Raw genomic sequence first — 17,712 nt, 5'->3', positions numbered from 1 at the left:
ATAAAACAAAAAAAAATATTGCCATAAAACAATAATCTTTAGAAAAGCATTATATTACGGACTATTTTAATTTATTAAATTCTAAAGTATCATCAAGTTGATGCATGGCTGCATGCTGGCTAATATATTAATATAAGGCTGCGAAACCGTAGGTAAAATAAACATATGCATTGGTTGTATTAGCAGGATCCACAGGATAACAGTCCAACACAAAACATTATTAACTCTAAGCTAATGAAATATATATATATAAGTGCATTACTAGTCGTGAATTGCGGGCAGCTACCCTGGGGCCTGGGCGGCTAATATAAATAACTAATACTCCTTATTACGTACTGCAATATAATATGAAATATGTTTCAATTCCCGCATTTACAATTGTACGTGGTTACCTTTCTGGTCCATATAATATATACTATATAGTATATCTTTACTTTACAGCGCATATACATATTCGGCCATTTAACAGTACGACTAGTCACATGTCTTAGTACGTACTGTGGGGGGCTTTCAGGAATGTCGTTAACGTTGATGACAACAAACCAAACAGCATCCATCATATATATCATCGTCAGTGGAGGGGCTTACCTACCATACCAATTTATTCTGTTTCTATACCCCCACCTTACAATTAAATTATTAAATAAATGATATGAATCCAAAGTGGGGGAAAAAAAAAATCTTTTGTAGATATTTTGGATGTCTTTTTCCCCCATCGAATCCATTCGCTGTACAAGTTGGGCCGCCTCTGCCTTTAAAGTCTTGAAATGTATAAATCAACTCCACAACCAATATTATGTGGCTACTAGTGATACACTGATGATAACGAGATTAGATACAAAATAAATATCTATGCTTTTATTATGTAAAGATAAGAACAGATCGAGAGTATGGACGAAGATGATAAAATGCTTTATTATGATTGAGAGAAGTATAATTAGATGTTTAAACACATACTATCAAGTAATTGGAGAAGTTTCAAGTGGATATAATCATATATATAAGTGATAAGTCTAGACGTCTAGTCATATGTAATATAAACTAATACAAAATGAGTAATGAATATATGTAAAATTAATATTAAAGATGAAGATGACCCATATTACAAAGCCCAAGAGACTATATAAATTATATCTTCACAGCTTGTGCCATTATAACAATTTGTAAGTAGGTTGACATGATAATATTCTTTGGTTGATTGGTATAGTTACTTTGTATTTGATTAGGCATCATATCAATGCTTTAAGATAACTACAACAACTTATGCCTTCAATTGCTAGCATAGGTAATCTAAAATGACGTACACTTGCAAACTAATTAAATTGATTAAACTTCCTAACAATTCTCCTAACCAGATTGAACTCAATTAATTTTGATCTCCAAATACTTAATTAGTTTGGTTACTTTAGAACTCCAATTTTCAAAACACTTTATAACTCCATTAATTACATTAACTTCTTATTAAATTTCACATGAGTGACTTAAAACTATATTCTCATTAATAATTGAGTCCTTAAATTTCACTGTCAATGCAAGAACTTTAATTTAAACTTTACCACCTCAAAATCTACTTTAAACCTTAATTTACACTGTCAAAAGACAACGTGTTTGGATTCAATCTACGTCATTTTTTTGGGGATAAGGGTTTAGGGTCATTCAACTTCAAAAAGCTTCAATTAGACCTCAAATTTGTTATTTTGAAGCAAATAAGCCCCCTAACCTATTTTGTCTTGTAATTACAGGTCAACTAAACTTTCAACCAACTCCGACGAACATTCAACCGAATTCCAGCGAGTGAAACAACACCGACTCACCATTGACGTCACCTTCTACCGGAGAAGGCTGGCTCCATTTGAACTCAAGAACATCAATAAAAAGGGGATTGAGAGCTCATTATGGATTTTTGCAATATACTTTACATACATTTTCTCTACGTACTTTGTACACTGAGTATATGGAAGAATTAATCAATATCAATTTGCATATTTATAAAATTAATTATTTTATTATTTAAGTCTGTTGGCAGGGCTTTAAGGTCCAGTTCGACCCACATGCCGTACATATTGATTGGCAATTAGTATTGTTGTGATTAGTCTTTGATAACGGCTGTTAATTGATTTGTATGGTTTTTGATAATGGTTTTCGTGTATACTGATTTGCATTGGGTTCACTGTAAGATCGGCATCCGATCCGGATTTGTTGGTCTTACAGCTGGGGTTTTCTTGGCCCTTTTGCTCTTATGGATCATATCTTTATTCATGATGAATTAATACGGTTATTGAGTTCAAACTTATGACTTTTCATTTGAGAGGGCAACATTTATGTCACTTGATCAAAGTCTTTAACAACTAAATAATGTTATTTATCCCACTTAAACTTATATGCTAATATAAAATAAAAAAAATTTAGATGGTCATAAATTTACGGGCTCTATTACGATTTTTAAAAATCAAGTACAAAAAAATAACTAAAAATCAATCATATAATGCTATGTCTTTTTTTTGAAAATATATAATGCTATGTCAAAGGTGAGTATTATGTGATATATATATATATATATATATATATATATATATATATTCTAACTCATTTAAAAAATATTTATGTAATTTCACTAATTTATAAACTATTCATACAAATGAAAATATCACAGAATTTATTAATTTACAAAATGCAGAAAGTTGATGCTAATATAAGATGGGGTGCTTATTATTAACATATGCGAGGCCACTTATCAAATAAAAATAAATAACGTTGCCTTTTACCTCTTCACATGATAGAACATTTGAATAAGTGAATGCACCTAACTTTAAGTTGCTTTATCTTATTATATTATTGGTGGGGTGACCTGCATGCGTTTATTTGCCTTCTTCTACTCATCGATTTGCTCAGCTCAATCAATTATAATTTAATTGAAATTAAATGAATATTGGTGATCCAAATATTTAAATATATCAATCAGTAAAAAAATAAAATAAAATTAAATGATGTTTTTATGGATCTATCTTTTTTCACTGTACTGTTGATAATTAAATATTTATGTGGTGTATATGCATATGCAAGTTGAGCCTGTCCTTTATATTCTTTACTAAATAATTGAATATATTTCTAATATCAAAGAACCTATCATATTCACTCACTCAATATATTCAAATTCAATTGTGATACTACTCCGTAATACACAAAGTTCCGTAACCTTTGCACTAAGAGTACATATTTAGTGAGTTGATTGTGATTAGACAATAATTATTGAACATTACGTATCATTCAATGAACAAAGTTCGTGATGGAATTCTAATGATATTGGAATTAACATGTATTATTTTTCTAAACAAAAATTGTGATTGAAATAATATTTAAAAATATTGCGCATACGGTAATAATTCATTCTTTTGTTCAATGATGAATTGTAAGGGTGTTGAGACTTTTGGGATTTAAATTTAATTAGTCATACTCATGCATCATTAATTTTTTTAAATCCATCATAATATATTTTGAAATTCAAGTTTTGATTTGACTTATAAAATTAAATTACAACTTGAAAGTTTATTTAAAGGAAATAATTCATTTGAATTACTTGTCATTGATGTGGAACTGTTGGTTTTTATTTTTATATTTTCATTTTTAATCGAGAAGGATGGGAAAGCTCAGATCTCAATTCCGGCAAACCGCGTCATTACTAATCTATGGGATGCAAGTCGACTTATACTTTTCAAGCATATGGTAAAGGTAAGTAAATAATAATTCTATAAATTCAAAGCCGCTGTCTTCCCATTTTCCAATGTCCTATAATAATAAACACCAACCAACTATCCCATTTAATTTGCCACACCTCAATTCTTCCCCTTTCCTTTCCATTCTGTATTCCCCAAACTAAAGACTTTTGTCCGTTGATTTTGATGGGATTCGGAGTCTCTTCCACTTCGCCGACGGCCAATAAATGGATTGGCTTTGTGACCGCCGTTTGGGTCCAAGCCATCTCCGGCAACAATTACACCTTCTCTAACTACTCCGATGCGCTCAAGACCCTCATGGCCCTCACTCAGCTCCAACTCAATAACCTCTCCGTGGCTAAAGACGTCGGGAAAGCCTTTGGCATCCTCGCCGGCATCGCCTCCGACCGCTTGCCCACTCCCGTTATTCTCCTCATCGGCTCCGTCGAAGGCTTTATAGGCTACGGCGTCCAATGGCTGGTGGTGAGCGGCCGCATCCAGCCTCTACCTTACTGGGCCATGTGCATTTTTCTGTGTATGGGAGGCAACAGCACTACTTGGATGAACACCGCTATCCTGGTTACATGCATCCGCAATTTCAGGAAAAACAGGGGTCCTGTCTCCGGGATCTTGAAAGGTTACGTCGGTTTGAGTACCGCCATTTTCACTGACATCTGCTCCGCTCTTTTCGCGGATGACCCTGCCAAATTCTTGCTCATGCTCGCGGTCGTCCCTTTTGTTGTTTGCCTCACCGCTATTTTTTTCCTCCGTGAAGTTCCGCCGTCCTCCACCGCCGTAGAGGAGAAAGAAGAAGTGAAATACTTTGGGGTAGTGAACATCATTGCCATAGTAATTGCGGTTTATCTTTTGGTGTTTGATGTATCAGGGCCTCACGGGCGTCTGTTTTCCCAAGTCTTTGCTGCTGTTCTTCTGGTTCTCTTGGCTTCTCCTCTGTCACTTCCGGTTTACCTTACTATCAAGAATTATCTTCGTTCCAATTCCAATTCCAATGGTTTGGACGTGGAAAGAAATCCCACCCAGCCTCTACTTGCTCAAGAAACACTTCCGGTGGAGAAGAGCGGTGACCCAGCCCCGCCGGCGGCGGCAGATGATGATGTGGTAAAGACGCCACCTGTCATTGGGGAAGACCATACAATCTTCGAGGCCATGAAAACGGTTGACTTTTGGATACTTTTTGTGTCATTTCTGTGTGGAGTGGGAACGGGATTAGCGGTTATGAATAACATGGGACAAATGGGATTGGCTCTTGGTTATGCAGACGTTTCAATCTTTGTATCGCTCACCAGCATTTGGGGATTTTTTGGGCGCATCCTTTCTGGTTCCGTTTCAGAATACTTCATCAAGTAAGCTAGTTCACCACACCATTTCATTTTCTCTAATAAGTAATAATCTTAATCTTTAAGCAATCCTATACTAGCTGCTGCCGCCCCTTGTTTTCTACGTCAACTTTTCCTTTTTGGACCACCTTAATTGACTTTCTAGTAATTGTTAATTATTAATTTGCAGGAAAGCTGGAACACCCAGGCCGGTATGGAACGCAGCTTCACAGATTCTAATGGCGGTTGGATACATAATGATGGCCATGGCTCTGCCGGGCTCACTGTACGTGGGGTCCATAGTAGTCGGAATTTGCTATGGAGTTCGTCTTGCTGTAACGGTGCCCACTGCATCTGAACTCTTCGGCCTCAAGTACTACGGCCTCATTTACAACGTTCTCATCATCAACCTTCCACTGGGATCTTTCCTCTTCTCCGGTTTGCTCGCCGGACTGTTATACGATGCCGAGGCTACTGAAACGGCCGGCGGCGGGAATACGTGTGTCGGCGCACACTGCTATAGGCTGGTGTTTATAGTTATGGCTATTGCGTGTGTGGTTGGTTTTGGACTGGACGTCCTGCTTTCCATCCGAACCAGAGCCGTTTATTCCAAGATTTATGCAGCCAGGAAAACCAAGAAGACTGCACCTTCCTTGTCTTGAGCTCTCATGTCGGCCGATAGATAAATTTTGTTTGATCCATTTTAATTTGTATGAATGGAATAATGGATAATCGATTTTTTATTTTTCCTTCTGCTATTAGAATCACAGTGAATACCTGACTGACATGTTCCTCGTACGTGTTTGGTTAGTGAGTTGTGGAATATAAAATCAGAGAATCATAACTGATGATGGGCTGAATACATGCAATTTAGTAGTATTGGGTTTGAGTGGTTCATCCAAGTCCAGTACTGTATGCAATTTACATTTTGGGAATTGAAGTGTGGATGGAACATTTTTGAGTCGATGGTTATTTTCATTATTATATATATCTTGGGATTTATTTTCTTTTTTTGTTACTTTATAAAAAGTAATAATGGTTCTTGGTTTACCAAATTCTTTTAAAATTATTCATTTTAATTTGTCTGTGTTGGTCTTTTCAAAAAAAATAAAAATAAAAATTGTCTGTGTTGGCAAGCCATTCCAACACTAACTATCCGGAGTTGAGACGACGAAACCAATTCATTTTCATTTCTTCGTGATCCGCACATTTTATTGACTTTGGCGACACGGCCTGCATTCTGATCACATGCCAGCCACCGGTTAATAAAAACCCATTCTTTTTCTTTCACAAACGACCCTCTACAGTCCACACAATATTAATTAATTTTAGCCATAACGTAAAGTTTCCGCAAAGGCGATTCGCCAATTCCAATGTTTTCAAAAGAATTTGGTCCATCTCCTTTCCACGGGGCAGTTGCAGCTGCTTCTTATCTTTTCTCCAACATTTAAGTAATGTAAATGCAGTACACAAATCAAATCAAATTAAAGTAGAAAACTAAAGGTAATAATAATGAGCATGAACACGGAGCACCACACCATTCTAAATACTACAAGTCTAGTACTACTACCTACAACTACAAGAAGAGGAATAGGAGAATGACACCACAAATACAATGCAAACCAGTAGTTGCCAAAATCCTCGTTGAATCGCCCATGGCTAATCCAGCCAACCAAGATCCATCACCCATCCCTGTTTCTCCTGATCCCGATCTCGATTCCATTCCTGTCCCAGCAGACCCAACACCACTTGTGGTTGGCATTGTTTCCTTGGAAGATTTTTGACTGCCACATGGTATATAATATTAGGGAGGATTCTCCACTGAAACAAATTACCATGTACCAAAATAATGGCCTGGAAATCTCTAATTTTGGTTGGTTTTAATAATTAATTAATTACCTTGGCAAGGAAGGACAAAATGTGAGCGTATAATCCGCAGCGCTGCAAGTGAAAGTGCTGGTGGGGTCGTCATAAGCGTAGCTATACGACCTGGGGCACGCCGACTTGAACATCTCTGAATACACCGACGGCTTGCACGTTATGGGACTGTTGTACTCGCCGCTGCAACAGTACTCTGGTTTCGCGAAAGCCTCGCAAGCGCTCCGACACGCCTGCCCGCCGCTCAGTCTCAGTTCAGCAGGGCAAATTTGGTTGACATCCGTGACGCAACCCGTGGTGGCGCACATACCCGATCCTCCCGACGCTTCTATCAACATGGGCAAATTGTAGCCGTCCACCAGGCTGACATCATAGAAGTCCTGCCCCACTGTTCCAAGACTGAACTCCGCCAGCGTAGCAGGCGGCGCTGCTCCGGCGCCATTGCATTCCACCTCACCGGATCCGCAGTCCCCTGTTGCGCATGAGCCCGACTCGTCAAAGTTACACCCCGTTCGGCCCCAGAACCTGCCGGACCATCCAGTCGGAGCAGTGAGGGCGCTGGAAGAGTCCTTTGGAAGCTCAAATCCAGTGCTCTCAAGACTAGGACTGCCCGCATTTGCTAGAATCCCCGGCCAAACTGTGTATTCACATTTGTTCACAAACGTAAATGTAGCACCTAAAACACCACCTGAACCAACCAAAAAAAAAAATCACAGATTTATCTTCCTAGCTAGCTAGATTACGTGAAAGTTAGTTCAAATGTAGCCCCTAATTAAAACGTAAGAATAGCAGGAAACAGTAAAAATCACAGCTTTATCTTATCTTATCTTATCTTGTTGAAGCTGAAAATATCTATCAGAAGCCCATCTCCAAGATTACGTGAAAGTACAGTTCTTCACATGTCTACCCACTCACAAACACAATGATGGAAATTAAATGTGCGAAGAAAATAGTTACAATGAAAGAGACGGTCTTTTCTTACCACGATGAGTAAGTATGAAAAAAGCTAGAAAGAAGCTGACAATGAAGCTTGGAGAAGAAGACATGCGCAGATCTTTTGTTAGTTTTCTTCTATGAGATATAAAAGAGATGAGAGAATGGAATTGAAGCTGATCGAAGAAATATTAATGCAACCAAAAATTGGATTATATTATCTGCTTAGACTATACTAAACTATACTAGGGAGGGAGAGAGGTGAGTGTAGAAATTGCAGGTAGGAGATAGGCAGGCCAGGGGGAGAATTGAAGGGAAACAGATTGGCCTGCCTGCAGTTACTAAAACTGATGATTGAGAAATGGCTAATGATTTCAGCAGGTATTATTAAGCCAGCCTTAAGGGGTCATTATTATTACTATACCCATAATATAAACGAACAGCAAAGCTCATTTATTATTAAGGGATGTTGGGAAAATAGAAAGCAGAATGTGCTTGAAATTGGAAAGGAGAAAATGCATGCATGCAGTACTGCATCCTTAATTTTGGCACCATATATGCTCATTTTGTGGCATTATATATATATATATATATATATATATATATATATATATATATATATTTTAAGTATCTTTTGCCATATATTAATGCAGTACTGTACTGCATGCTAGCTAGAACCAGTAATTTAATGCAGTGATCAATCATATCGGAGCCTGGGAGGGCGTGGTTTAGGGGACCAGATTGAAAGTGATATTTTGATCCCACAGAACATGGGGAGTCTTTACTATTATTATTATTATTTTTTTTTTTTTTTTGAGAATTCTTTACTATTATTATTAAATTGCAAAATTGAAGAGTCATTGTTGTAGCAGTGTTAGGTTGAAACATATGGCATTTTAGGCAAAGACAGCGCAGCAGTTTTATTTGTCAAAAGTTGTTTATTTTTGTTGACATTTGGTACCAAGTAGTTGTCAACTAGACTACCTCTTCTTCAATTCAATAAACTTATGCGTACTCCGAATGAATTTGTATGAAATAGCTAGCTAGCATCATCTTTTAATTTCCAAACTCCTCAAGGTTTTAGTGTGGACTGTTGTACTGTTGACAACATTATATTGAAGGGGCCGGGTGGGTGGGGACTGGGGATAGGAAATTAGGAAGCCTCGGATTCCCTCCATCGGATGGATGGGCACCGCATCTCTTCTTTTCATGATTCTGAAATGTTTCGAGCTGTACACTTTGACTCTTTTCTGCTGGTACAATTATTGTCAAAATCCAGTAAATGGATCCAAGTAGGAAAAAAATGGGAGGGAAGGGAAAATGAAAAAAAAAAAAGAAAAAGTAAAACAAAATTTGAAAAACATTTTTTTTTTTAAAGAAAAGTTCTAGATTAATGCGTCCAACTGGGCAACTCTTTCTTCAGCATCACATAAAGTCTCACAAAAAATCTACTATTGTGGTCCGTGGATGCTATTAAAATGAAACTTCAATTATTCATGGTTTTTAGTAAAACGAGTTCATTGAAAAGGTAAAAATGAGCTGTAATTTCATTTAAAAAGTATCGCAACTGTTGTAGTGTTTTTGGAACGTTAAGTTGGTCTACTTTTCGTGCAGAACTCAACTTTTGCAATAAAACGTTGTCTCTTTCCACCGCGTTTTCCCATTACTTTTGATTAAATATAATTATCTAATGGATTGGAAAGGTTATATAAAAGATTATTCAAATTTGCACGCCAGTACTCATCTATAGTTGTAATGTACCAGTAATTACTGCTGAGTAGAATATTATATTGTTGGCAAGTTTTACGCATAATAATGATGTAAAGATGTAGTAATTAATATAAAGATTTGCCAACTTTACAAGATTTGTTGCAGCATATATATATGCCATACACACAGCAACCAACAGCTAAAAACTGAGAATGCATGTGATGTAATATAATCCACTGTTCTATCCTAAGATCGATCTATTCAACCAAAATTTGTTAACTCCCATTCCAAAGGAAATTCTGTATGTACCAGTGTCCAATAGATCATGCCTGTAGGCTGTAGGCTGTACAGAAATCATTTCCAGAAAGCTAGCTTGACCACAACAACATAAAAGGCGTAGAATTGAAGAATGCATAGATCCAGTCATTTGTTATGGGTGTACCAGATGTAGAACCCAAACCAAAGTTTCCAGACAGCATTCAATTCCCTCCATCTTCAATTGCGGTTTCAAAAATCAACCTGAAGTAAACTCACCAAGGTTAGTTACAGCAGGCCAACAGAGGCTTCCGCCAAAGTCATGCATATAGAACATACCACTTCTATGGCGCCTTCCAAGGTACAACATAGTTTCATTAACTAATGGCAAGTCAGCTGCCTGCTTCCGTGCTGACAGCACTTTCTGGCTGCAAAAATAGTTTCCGTGTGAACTACTTACAGTACAGTATGTTGCTTCTACAAATCAATTGGTGTACAAGTGTATTGTAAGTGATAGTGATAGTGATAGTGATAGTTCAAACTATATAAGAGGTGGAATGAAATTTGATACAACAGGCCAGTTGATACAAGCAAATTTATAAGCATCCAAATCCAACAAATCACACTAACTGCTACGGTTAAGCATCTAAAACAGCTACACATGTTTAAAGTAAAATATCTGTGGCATCGTCTACATACTGAATATGGAAGACACAGTACAGACACACAGGCTCCTTTATTCAACTTTTGCTTTAGCCTAAGGATCTTGAGCATTAGAGGAAACAAACTTCCAGAGCAAAGACCACTCTGTAAGTTCTTTATTTTTGCCAACTCAAAATGATCCTCCTCCCTCACAATCAAAACACTCTAAACACAGTTGATTTTGAAATTTTGTTCTCTACCTAATGAATTACACGGGCAAGACTCCTCAGAGAGAGGGCAACGAAGCCAACTTACACCTCAATTACTTGTAATCAGTAGCCATACTAGCTATTTAAAAGCAGGATTGGCTCTGTGACTCAAGACAGCACTCAGTTTGAGTGTTTCCTCGATCAGCTGACACCCGTAAATAAGCTGCTCAACTACGACTGCCAAAGATTGACAGATAAGGTGAGGGTAAAGAGAGTCATAGATATCATGTACGAGCTAGTATCACAGAGGTCCCAAGACACTATGATCAGGGCAGGGCTCCTTTGTCTGGGGAGTTTCAGGGGGAGAAAGAAAAATTGTTTCTGCATCAGCAATGACAAAATAAATCAAACCATCTATTTTCTTAGATTAACCCACCTCTAGATTAGATTCCACAATTTCTTTAAGGATTGTTAAGATACTATATATATGACATAGTTAAGGACTTGTGGCCAGGCAGACATTAATTACTATAATTCCACAGGCATCCAACACCAACAGATTTATTCTACTTGGCAAAGGGAGCTTGCTTGCTTTACTTCAGAAGAGCATTTGAAGCAATATATTATTTCTGGAATATAATGCATTACCCCTACCAATGGAATGTGGACAACAAGTGTAGCAGCGAGTTGAGGGAATATGCAAGTGTCTATAACAGGCAAAAAATGTGTTTTCCCAAGCATGGGACATCAACCATGAAAATTTAATCAATACAATTGGCAACCTCTGATGAGGGCATGCCAAATCAGTTGGATATTTGATTGTATAAGCTCTCCAATCTGGAAGGTTATAGTACAGAAAAGCTAGATGAGAACCGAGTGCTATAGGTACTTGGCATGCATGTTTGTGCCTTTGGAACAGACAAGCTTTTTTTCCTGGTTTAATTTGCTGATTGACTAATACAGGAGACTTGAAGGACGAGTGACTGACTAATACAGGGTGCAACTTTCCTCATCTCTAGATAATTCCCAACTTGCTAGGCAGGAAAAGACTAAAATGGCATACTAGAGTCTATTCAAGTAGAGTAAAATGAATGCATTGGCAATACTTTCCTAATATGAATACAAATGCTCCCAATTGGCAAACTACCATGTGGGGTGAAATATGGATGGTATTATCAATCTACCAGTCATGCTTTGCCTACTTTCTAGTTTTCTCTTCCTCAAGGCCCAAGCAAAACAAAACACATTTTTATCCTGTATATAATGCCACTGCAACCAAGAACTTGACAATCTGGTTTGATGAATATAATGCTTAATTAGCTCTTTAACTGTATGCAAATACTATCAAGTCAACCCAAATGCTTGAGATGGCATGTTTTAAAGGCTAGATTTTTCAACTAATCTCTTCTTAATTTGGCTATATGGAGGTTAAAGGGAAACCATGATGAGGCATGGGATATTTTCTTCTTTAATTACTTGTTCTCTTATTCTCCAGTTTGCCAAATTACTGTCCTCATGTCAAATAGGCTCTATACAAAAGTTGTTTGACGACTTACTTCTGCATTATATTCTGCCATGTTTGTAAGCAGGCAGGATTTTGGCACTTAACACCAAACCACAAAGATTAAGCACAAGTTTCCAGCTAAAACTGATTGAAATATGCAATTTGCACCCAGACACATGAATTGAACTGATGAAATGCGGGAGATAATGTTAGTTGACCTGGTATAAGGTGGCGGACAGAACATGATCAAGTAATCAGCGCCATCGCAGGTGAAGGTGCTGGTGTGGTCGTCGTAGGCATAGCTGTAAGATCGCGGGCAGGCATGCTTGAAGAAGAGCGAGTAGGTGGAGGGGTGACAAGTGTCCGGCGTCGCGTACGCATCGCTGCAGCAGTAGATGGGCTGGTTGAATGCCAAGCACGCGCTTTTACAGGCCACACCCTCGCTGTCACTCCCGTTGCCACGCGCCACTTTCAAGTCCGAAGGGCACGCAGCGTTCAAGTCCACTAAGCAACCGGTGGAGGCGCAGCCTCCTCTCTTGCCGCCCTTGGCCACAATCAGCATCGGGAGGTTGTAGCCGTCCACGAGGCTGACGTCATAGAAGTCGAGGCCCTGGTCACCATTAAGAGTGAACTCAGCCAAGGTGGCTGGGGGTATAGCCCCACTACCGGCACACTGTACCTTCCCGGAGCCGCAATCGCCGGTGACGCAGCTGAACTTACCCGAAGAATCATTAGAACAGAGGGTTCGGCCCCATACCCGACCCGACCACGATCTGGGCACTGAAAGAGTTTTGGATTTGCCGCTGTTGAGCTTAAATCCTGTGGGGTATAATATTGCACGGTTGGCGCCCGTTAGAATTCCAGGCCACACTGTTTGCCGGCACTTGTTCACTATCTTGAACGTGGTTGACTGCACTTCTGTAGTTTTTAATCATCAAAGATTTCGATGAAAACATCTAAAAGGAAATAACTTTAGCAGAAGTAATTAGTAAGAGCAAGGTGGTTGCAATGATTATTACCAGAGAAGAGCGAGCTCGTAGAGAGGAGAAGAGAAAGACAGGCGACGGCGAGGAGACGACCCATTGGGTTGGAGAGAGAAAGAGAGTCTATGTTTGATTGATACAAGAGTTAAGAGCTTTTGGTTGCTTTTACTAATTCGTTTTCTACTTTAATTCTTTCTCTTTTTCAGGATTATTTTTGTGGTCTCAGGAATTTTCTTTTTGAAAGAAGCAAGGAAGCTTAGGAAGAAAGATAAAGAAAACAGAGTAAAAGGAAGGGAGTGGAGTGGAGTGGGAGGTTTTAGCATATTCCATGATTTTGCCATTTTAAAATTACCCACCCGTTTTTATTTATTCAACAAGTTACAAGTGTGTATGTTTTGCTGAGGAAGATGGCGCTTCATAGGATATCCTTAGCTTCTTCGTATATTATGTCCTGCAGCTGCAAGCTGCAAATATGAAAAACAAAAGCTGAAGAAGATACTTGGCCAATAACATTGTCTCAATTCATCAAGTCCAAACATAGTCGCCCTAAGAGAAAAATATACATGATTCTTCGGGTAAGTTCTATCTGGTATATGGAATCACATGATTGATGCCAGGGATGACATAATTGAACAACACTTATCTGGGATCATTAGCAAGCCCAAAGTCAACATCTGGTTGGCTCATCTCATTTATTGCTTATCACACGTTTAATAAAAAAAGAATTGTTCACACTTACAGTCTGTACCAAAAAAGGGTGACGGGCTCAATTTTTTTTTTTTCTTTTTGGTTACATTATATACCTACGGTCTATATTTAATTTTGTTTTTGTTGGTGAGGTGGTGCATAAAATTAAAGAAAAGTTGTAAATTGACATGCATTTATGGTTGTCAATAATTAATGTATAGCTTTATAAAAGAAGCATTTTATGGAAGGGTAACTTTAATTTAATTTGTACCCCAAGGACAGATGGCAGTGAATGAATTGAGCATCATGGTGTTTCCTAAATGGATTGGAACGGACTTCACCATTCCATCTATTATTCACTGTGTATACTATCATTCTATACCGTATATACATACACTGTTCTTCTATTATATATATGCTTCAGTTTTCACATAAATTAAATTATTTTCTCTTAATTTGAAGTTCAAATTTAAATAATAAAGAACTATACCCCTCCCCCACCCCCACCCAAAAAAAAAAAAAACACAATGGCCCTGTTTGGTAATGGTTGTTGGCTGATTGGGTTGGCTGTTTGGATTAAAATAATTGATTTGTTGATAATATTAGCTGATTGTAGAAAATTGTTTGATAAATTAGCTGTTAGCTGATAGCTGTTTGGTATAATTTCTTTTCTCAAAAAGCTAATTGAAAAGACTGTTTTGAGTAGCCTTTTGAATTTTAGCATTTTGAAGTTACAAAAAACTTATTAGCCAAACAATTAATAGTGATCAAATAAGTCAAAATTGGCTGATAGGCTGATTTATTTACCAAACAGGGTCAATACTCAACAACAACATTATCAAAATTAATAGTACATATTGCCATTTACCAACCGGACAATAGTTGGCAATGTGTACTATTATAATGCAGGGAAGGATAATAACTCTTGAACACACATAGGCTGACATATATTTTTACAAAGCATTCTATCTATCTCTAGAAATTAATTCACTCAAAAAGTTAAAAAGGGCATCTGAACTAGGTGATGAGAATGAAAGATTTCAAACATTTTTTGGGTATGAAGAAAAACAAAAAATGAAATGATAAATTTAAAAAAAAAAAAACCTTTTTTAAAAAACCATACTAGCAGTGTTTAGATCCTTTTATAGTACATTTAATTTAAATAATCTTTATACAAGAAAAATAGTATCTGTTAATTAGAGAGTTACTAATACGAGCTAGACATGTGTAATATGACCAATTATATTGTAGATGAATGGTTATAATAGATTGTGTGAGTGTTATTGATAACCTCATTTGTCATTTAGTAAAATCAGCTTAGATTAAAAAAGTGTCATTCAAGTCAAGGCAGTTATTAAAGACTTGAACATTGAATGATCAAATTCAGTCCTATTGCCTACATATCAAAACTATAGTCTTCCTAGCTAAGTGATGTGATTAGTGTATGCAATGAATTCAGTTGATTAGTGTATGAAATGAATTGAATGAGGTGGAGGTGAAAGTAAGCTTTAATTTGGTTGATGTATGCTGAAGTAATAATGAGGGCAGGAGGGTTGATTATTTGTTTAATTATTTTCTGGGTGGAACAACAGTACAGTAGGCATATATCACGCTGCAGGCTGCAGAAGCATATATATATGAATCATTAATTGTGGAAGAAGTAACAGGGAGGGAGGGGGCGGGGAAACAATGAAACAAAGACTAGTGGATTTAACGTAACAGAGACTAATACTGGATCAACTATTATTAGCATCAGCTCAGCGCGCATTTGAATCATACATTCACACAGACAGACGACATATATATATATATATATATATATATGCGAGCTAGGTGAGATGAGGTGACTGGTGAGCTTGAATTGGAGATGCAATCTAAGATATATGAAACCAAAAACACTGGGCGGGGCGGGGTGGCAGCTCAGTCAGCAATTTAAAAAAATGTGATAGTCAAGGGGACAAGACAGATGCATCAGGGAATGTATGTTTCTGATCTGATCTGGTCCCCAACCTCATGAATTGAATTTGTCATGTCCGGAAAGCGTGACATAACGCTACCATTTTGCCCTCACCTCCTCCTACCTCTACCTCCCCATTCCATCAATATGTTTCTTCTTTCCATCCAACTAAAAACTAACAATCCACCCTTCTTTTCTTTTCCATCTTTTCTCCAATTATTTTAATTCCCCTTTTTTCGACATCTGTAATCATGTGCATGTGTATATGTTGCATTATCATCACCGTACCATCCCAGATCATATCGCATTACAATAATCAATCATTACTCCCCCAACATTATTATTATTCAAATTTAAATCATATCCAAAGATTATTAAACATTAATTAATGTATGTGAATTGAAGAATTATATTAAAGAATAATGAAAACAATTATTTTATAAATTATAAACTCTTATATATTACGAAATTGATAAATTATATAAGTAGGAAAGAATTAAGTTCGTTTGGTACATTTTTTTGAATCTGAACCATGATAAGCCCCCCATGGCTTATAATTGTGCTTCATTTTGCTTGAATGCTGAGTAAGTATAGTGGAATTGAACAAGGTTTAATTTGATGCATTTGTGATTGTAGGAAGGAAATATTGGGTCTAGGCATTCATGAGCTGAAAAAGATCATATAACATTTTTGCAAGAGATTAATGCAAAAAGGGGGCAAAATGGAGGCTTGTATTGAGAGCTTGGCATGGAGCAAGAGAGCGAAGTCGTCCAAACTCCAAAGTGCCTCTGGGAGGTGGTCACGGCGGAGTTGACTGTAATCACACTTAATTACTAGCTTTCAGATGTTAGGCGTCATGTTGTGACTACCAACGTGGCGGCCTAACATCCTCAAAGTGATCTAATACTTCACGATGATTAGCTCTCAAACACTCAATGCACTTGTGTTTAATTCCTCTCTAACCATTCCTTGAAGACCATACTCACTTTCCACTGTCATTTGAAATTAATATTTGAACTCCAAACCTAAGGAGTAATATAAAATTTTGCATTGACTCTGATATCTCACCCCTTGTGGGATTTGAGGCTTAGTACTCGCTTACCCCAAACTCATTATTCTTTCATTCACCAAGTTATATTATACCCCGGAGGTAAGAGGGTTTAGTTTTTGGGGTACGGTGTTGGTATTGTGCGTCCGGCCAGCTAGCTAGCGAGGGCATCTTCAAGTCATTTTCCCAAAGCCAACATAGGTACATGTGACCATCCACTCCATCCAGCAAGAAAATTAAAGCAGCTTTCTCCTTAGCTTGTTATAAATAAAGTGATCACGCCCGTTTCCTTGCAATCATACAGTCTACTTTAATTTTCTCATAATTATTATTATTATTATTCCGATCCTCTGCTACCTCTCTTTAATTATTACTGTACTTTGACTATTACATTGCATTACATCCTATCTAATAATATATACAATTTCTCCCCTTTTTTTTTTTTTTCTCTTCCAACTTATATATTTGTATTTTGTAAAATTAATTAAAGTATCATGTTTTTACTGTACTATTTTTAATTTGTATATGTAATCTCACACTTATATGTATGTCCGGCCTAGATTAGATTCTAGTAGTAGTAATGAATGGAGTGTTATTGTAGCAATCACTATTGTGTGGTTGTGGCCCACACAACTATGTAAACTATGGTCTAAAAACATATAAAGTACATTGTTCTAATTTATAAAATACATTATTCTAACACATTACATTATCTTACCCTAAAAAACTCATTATTCTAACACATAAACGCACGAAATACAAAATTTTATTTTTAACATTAAAACAATATCATTTTGGACCGTGATCTACGCTCCTTATCTTAGCTAGGTTATGTAAATGCATACACATATTATTA

General features: G+C 37.1%; 3 protein-coding genes across 3 annotated transcripts; 1 reads left to right on the top strand and 2 right to left on the bottom strand.

The window, feature by feature from the left end:
* The first annotated feature begins 3,899 nt into the window (after positions 1 to 3,899).
* Positions 3,900 to 6,031, top strand: LOC116032536 (protein NUCLEAR FUSION DEFECTIVE 4-like). Its single transcript, XM_031275139.1, has 2 exons — positions 3,900 to 5,077; positions 5,241 to 6,031. The coding sequence occupies exons 1-2, from the start codon at positions 3,900 to 3,902 to the stop codon at positions 5,710 to 5,712; spliced, it is 1,650 nt and encodes a 549-aa protein (XP_031130999.1). The 3' UTR covers positions 5,713 to 6,031.
* A 421-nt stretch (positions 6,032 to 6,452) lies between these two features.
* LOC116031510 (thaumatin-like protein 1) lies at positions 6,453 to 8,410 on the bottom strand. The gene is made up of 3 exons (XM_031273735.1): positions 7,911 to 8,410; positions 6,950 to 7,616; positions 6,453 to 6,834 (listed from the first exon to the last, which is right to left on the bottom strand). The coding sequence occupies exons 1-3, from the start codon at positions 7,972 to 7,974 to the stop codon at positions 6,627 to 6,629; spliced, it is 939 nt and encodes a 312-aa protein (XP_031129595.1). The 5' UTR covers positions 7,975 to 8,410; the 3' UTR covers positions 6,453 to 6,626.
* Positions 8,411 to 9,676: 1,266 nt separating this feature from the next.
* LOC116032581 (thaumatin-like protein 1b) lies at positions 9,677 to 13,681 on the bottom strand. Its single transcript, XM_031275215.1, has 4 exons — positions 13,201 to 13,681; positions 12,400 to 13,099; positions 10,166 to 10,254; positions 9,677 to 10,090 (listed from the first exon to the last, which is right to left on the bottom strand). The coding sequence occupies exons 1-4, from the start codon at positions 13,262 to 13,264 to the stop codon at positions 10,086 to 10,088; spliced, it is 858 nt and encodes a 285-aa protein (XP_031131075.1). The 5' UTR covers positions 13,265 to 13,681; the 3' UTR covers positions 9,677 to 10,085.
* Positions 13,682 to 17,712: the final 4,031 nt, after the last annotated feature.

This window comes from Ipomoea triloba, chromosome 10 (genome assembly GCF_003576645.1).
Source record: "Ipomoea triloba cultivar NCNSP0323 chromosome 10, ASM357664v1".
NCBI classification, from domain to species: domain Eukaryota; kingdom Viridiplantae; phylum Streptophyta; class Magnoliopsida; order Solanales; family Convolvulaceae; genus Ipomoea; species Ipomoea triloba.
This window is presented reverse-complemented; position numbering and strand designations above follow the sequence as displayed.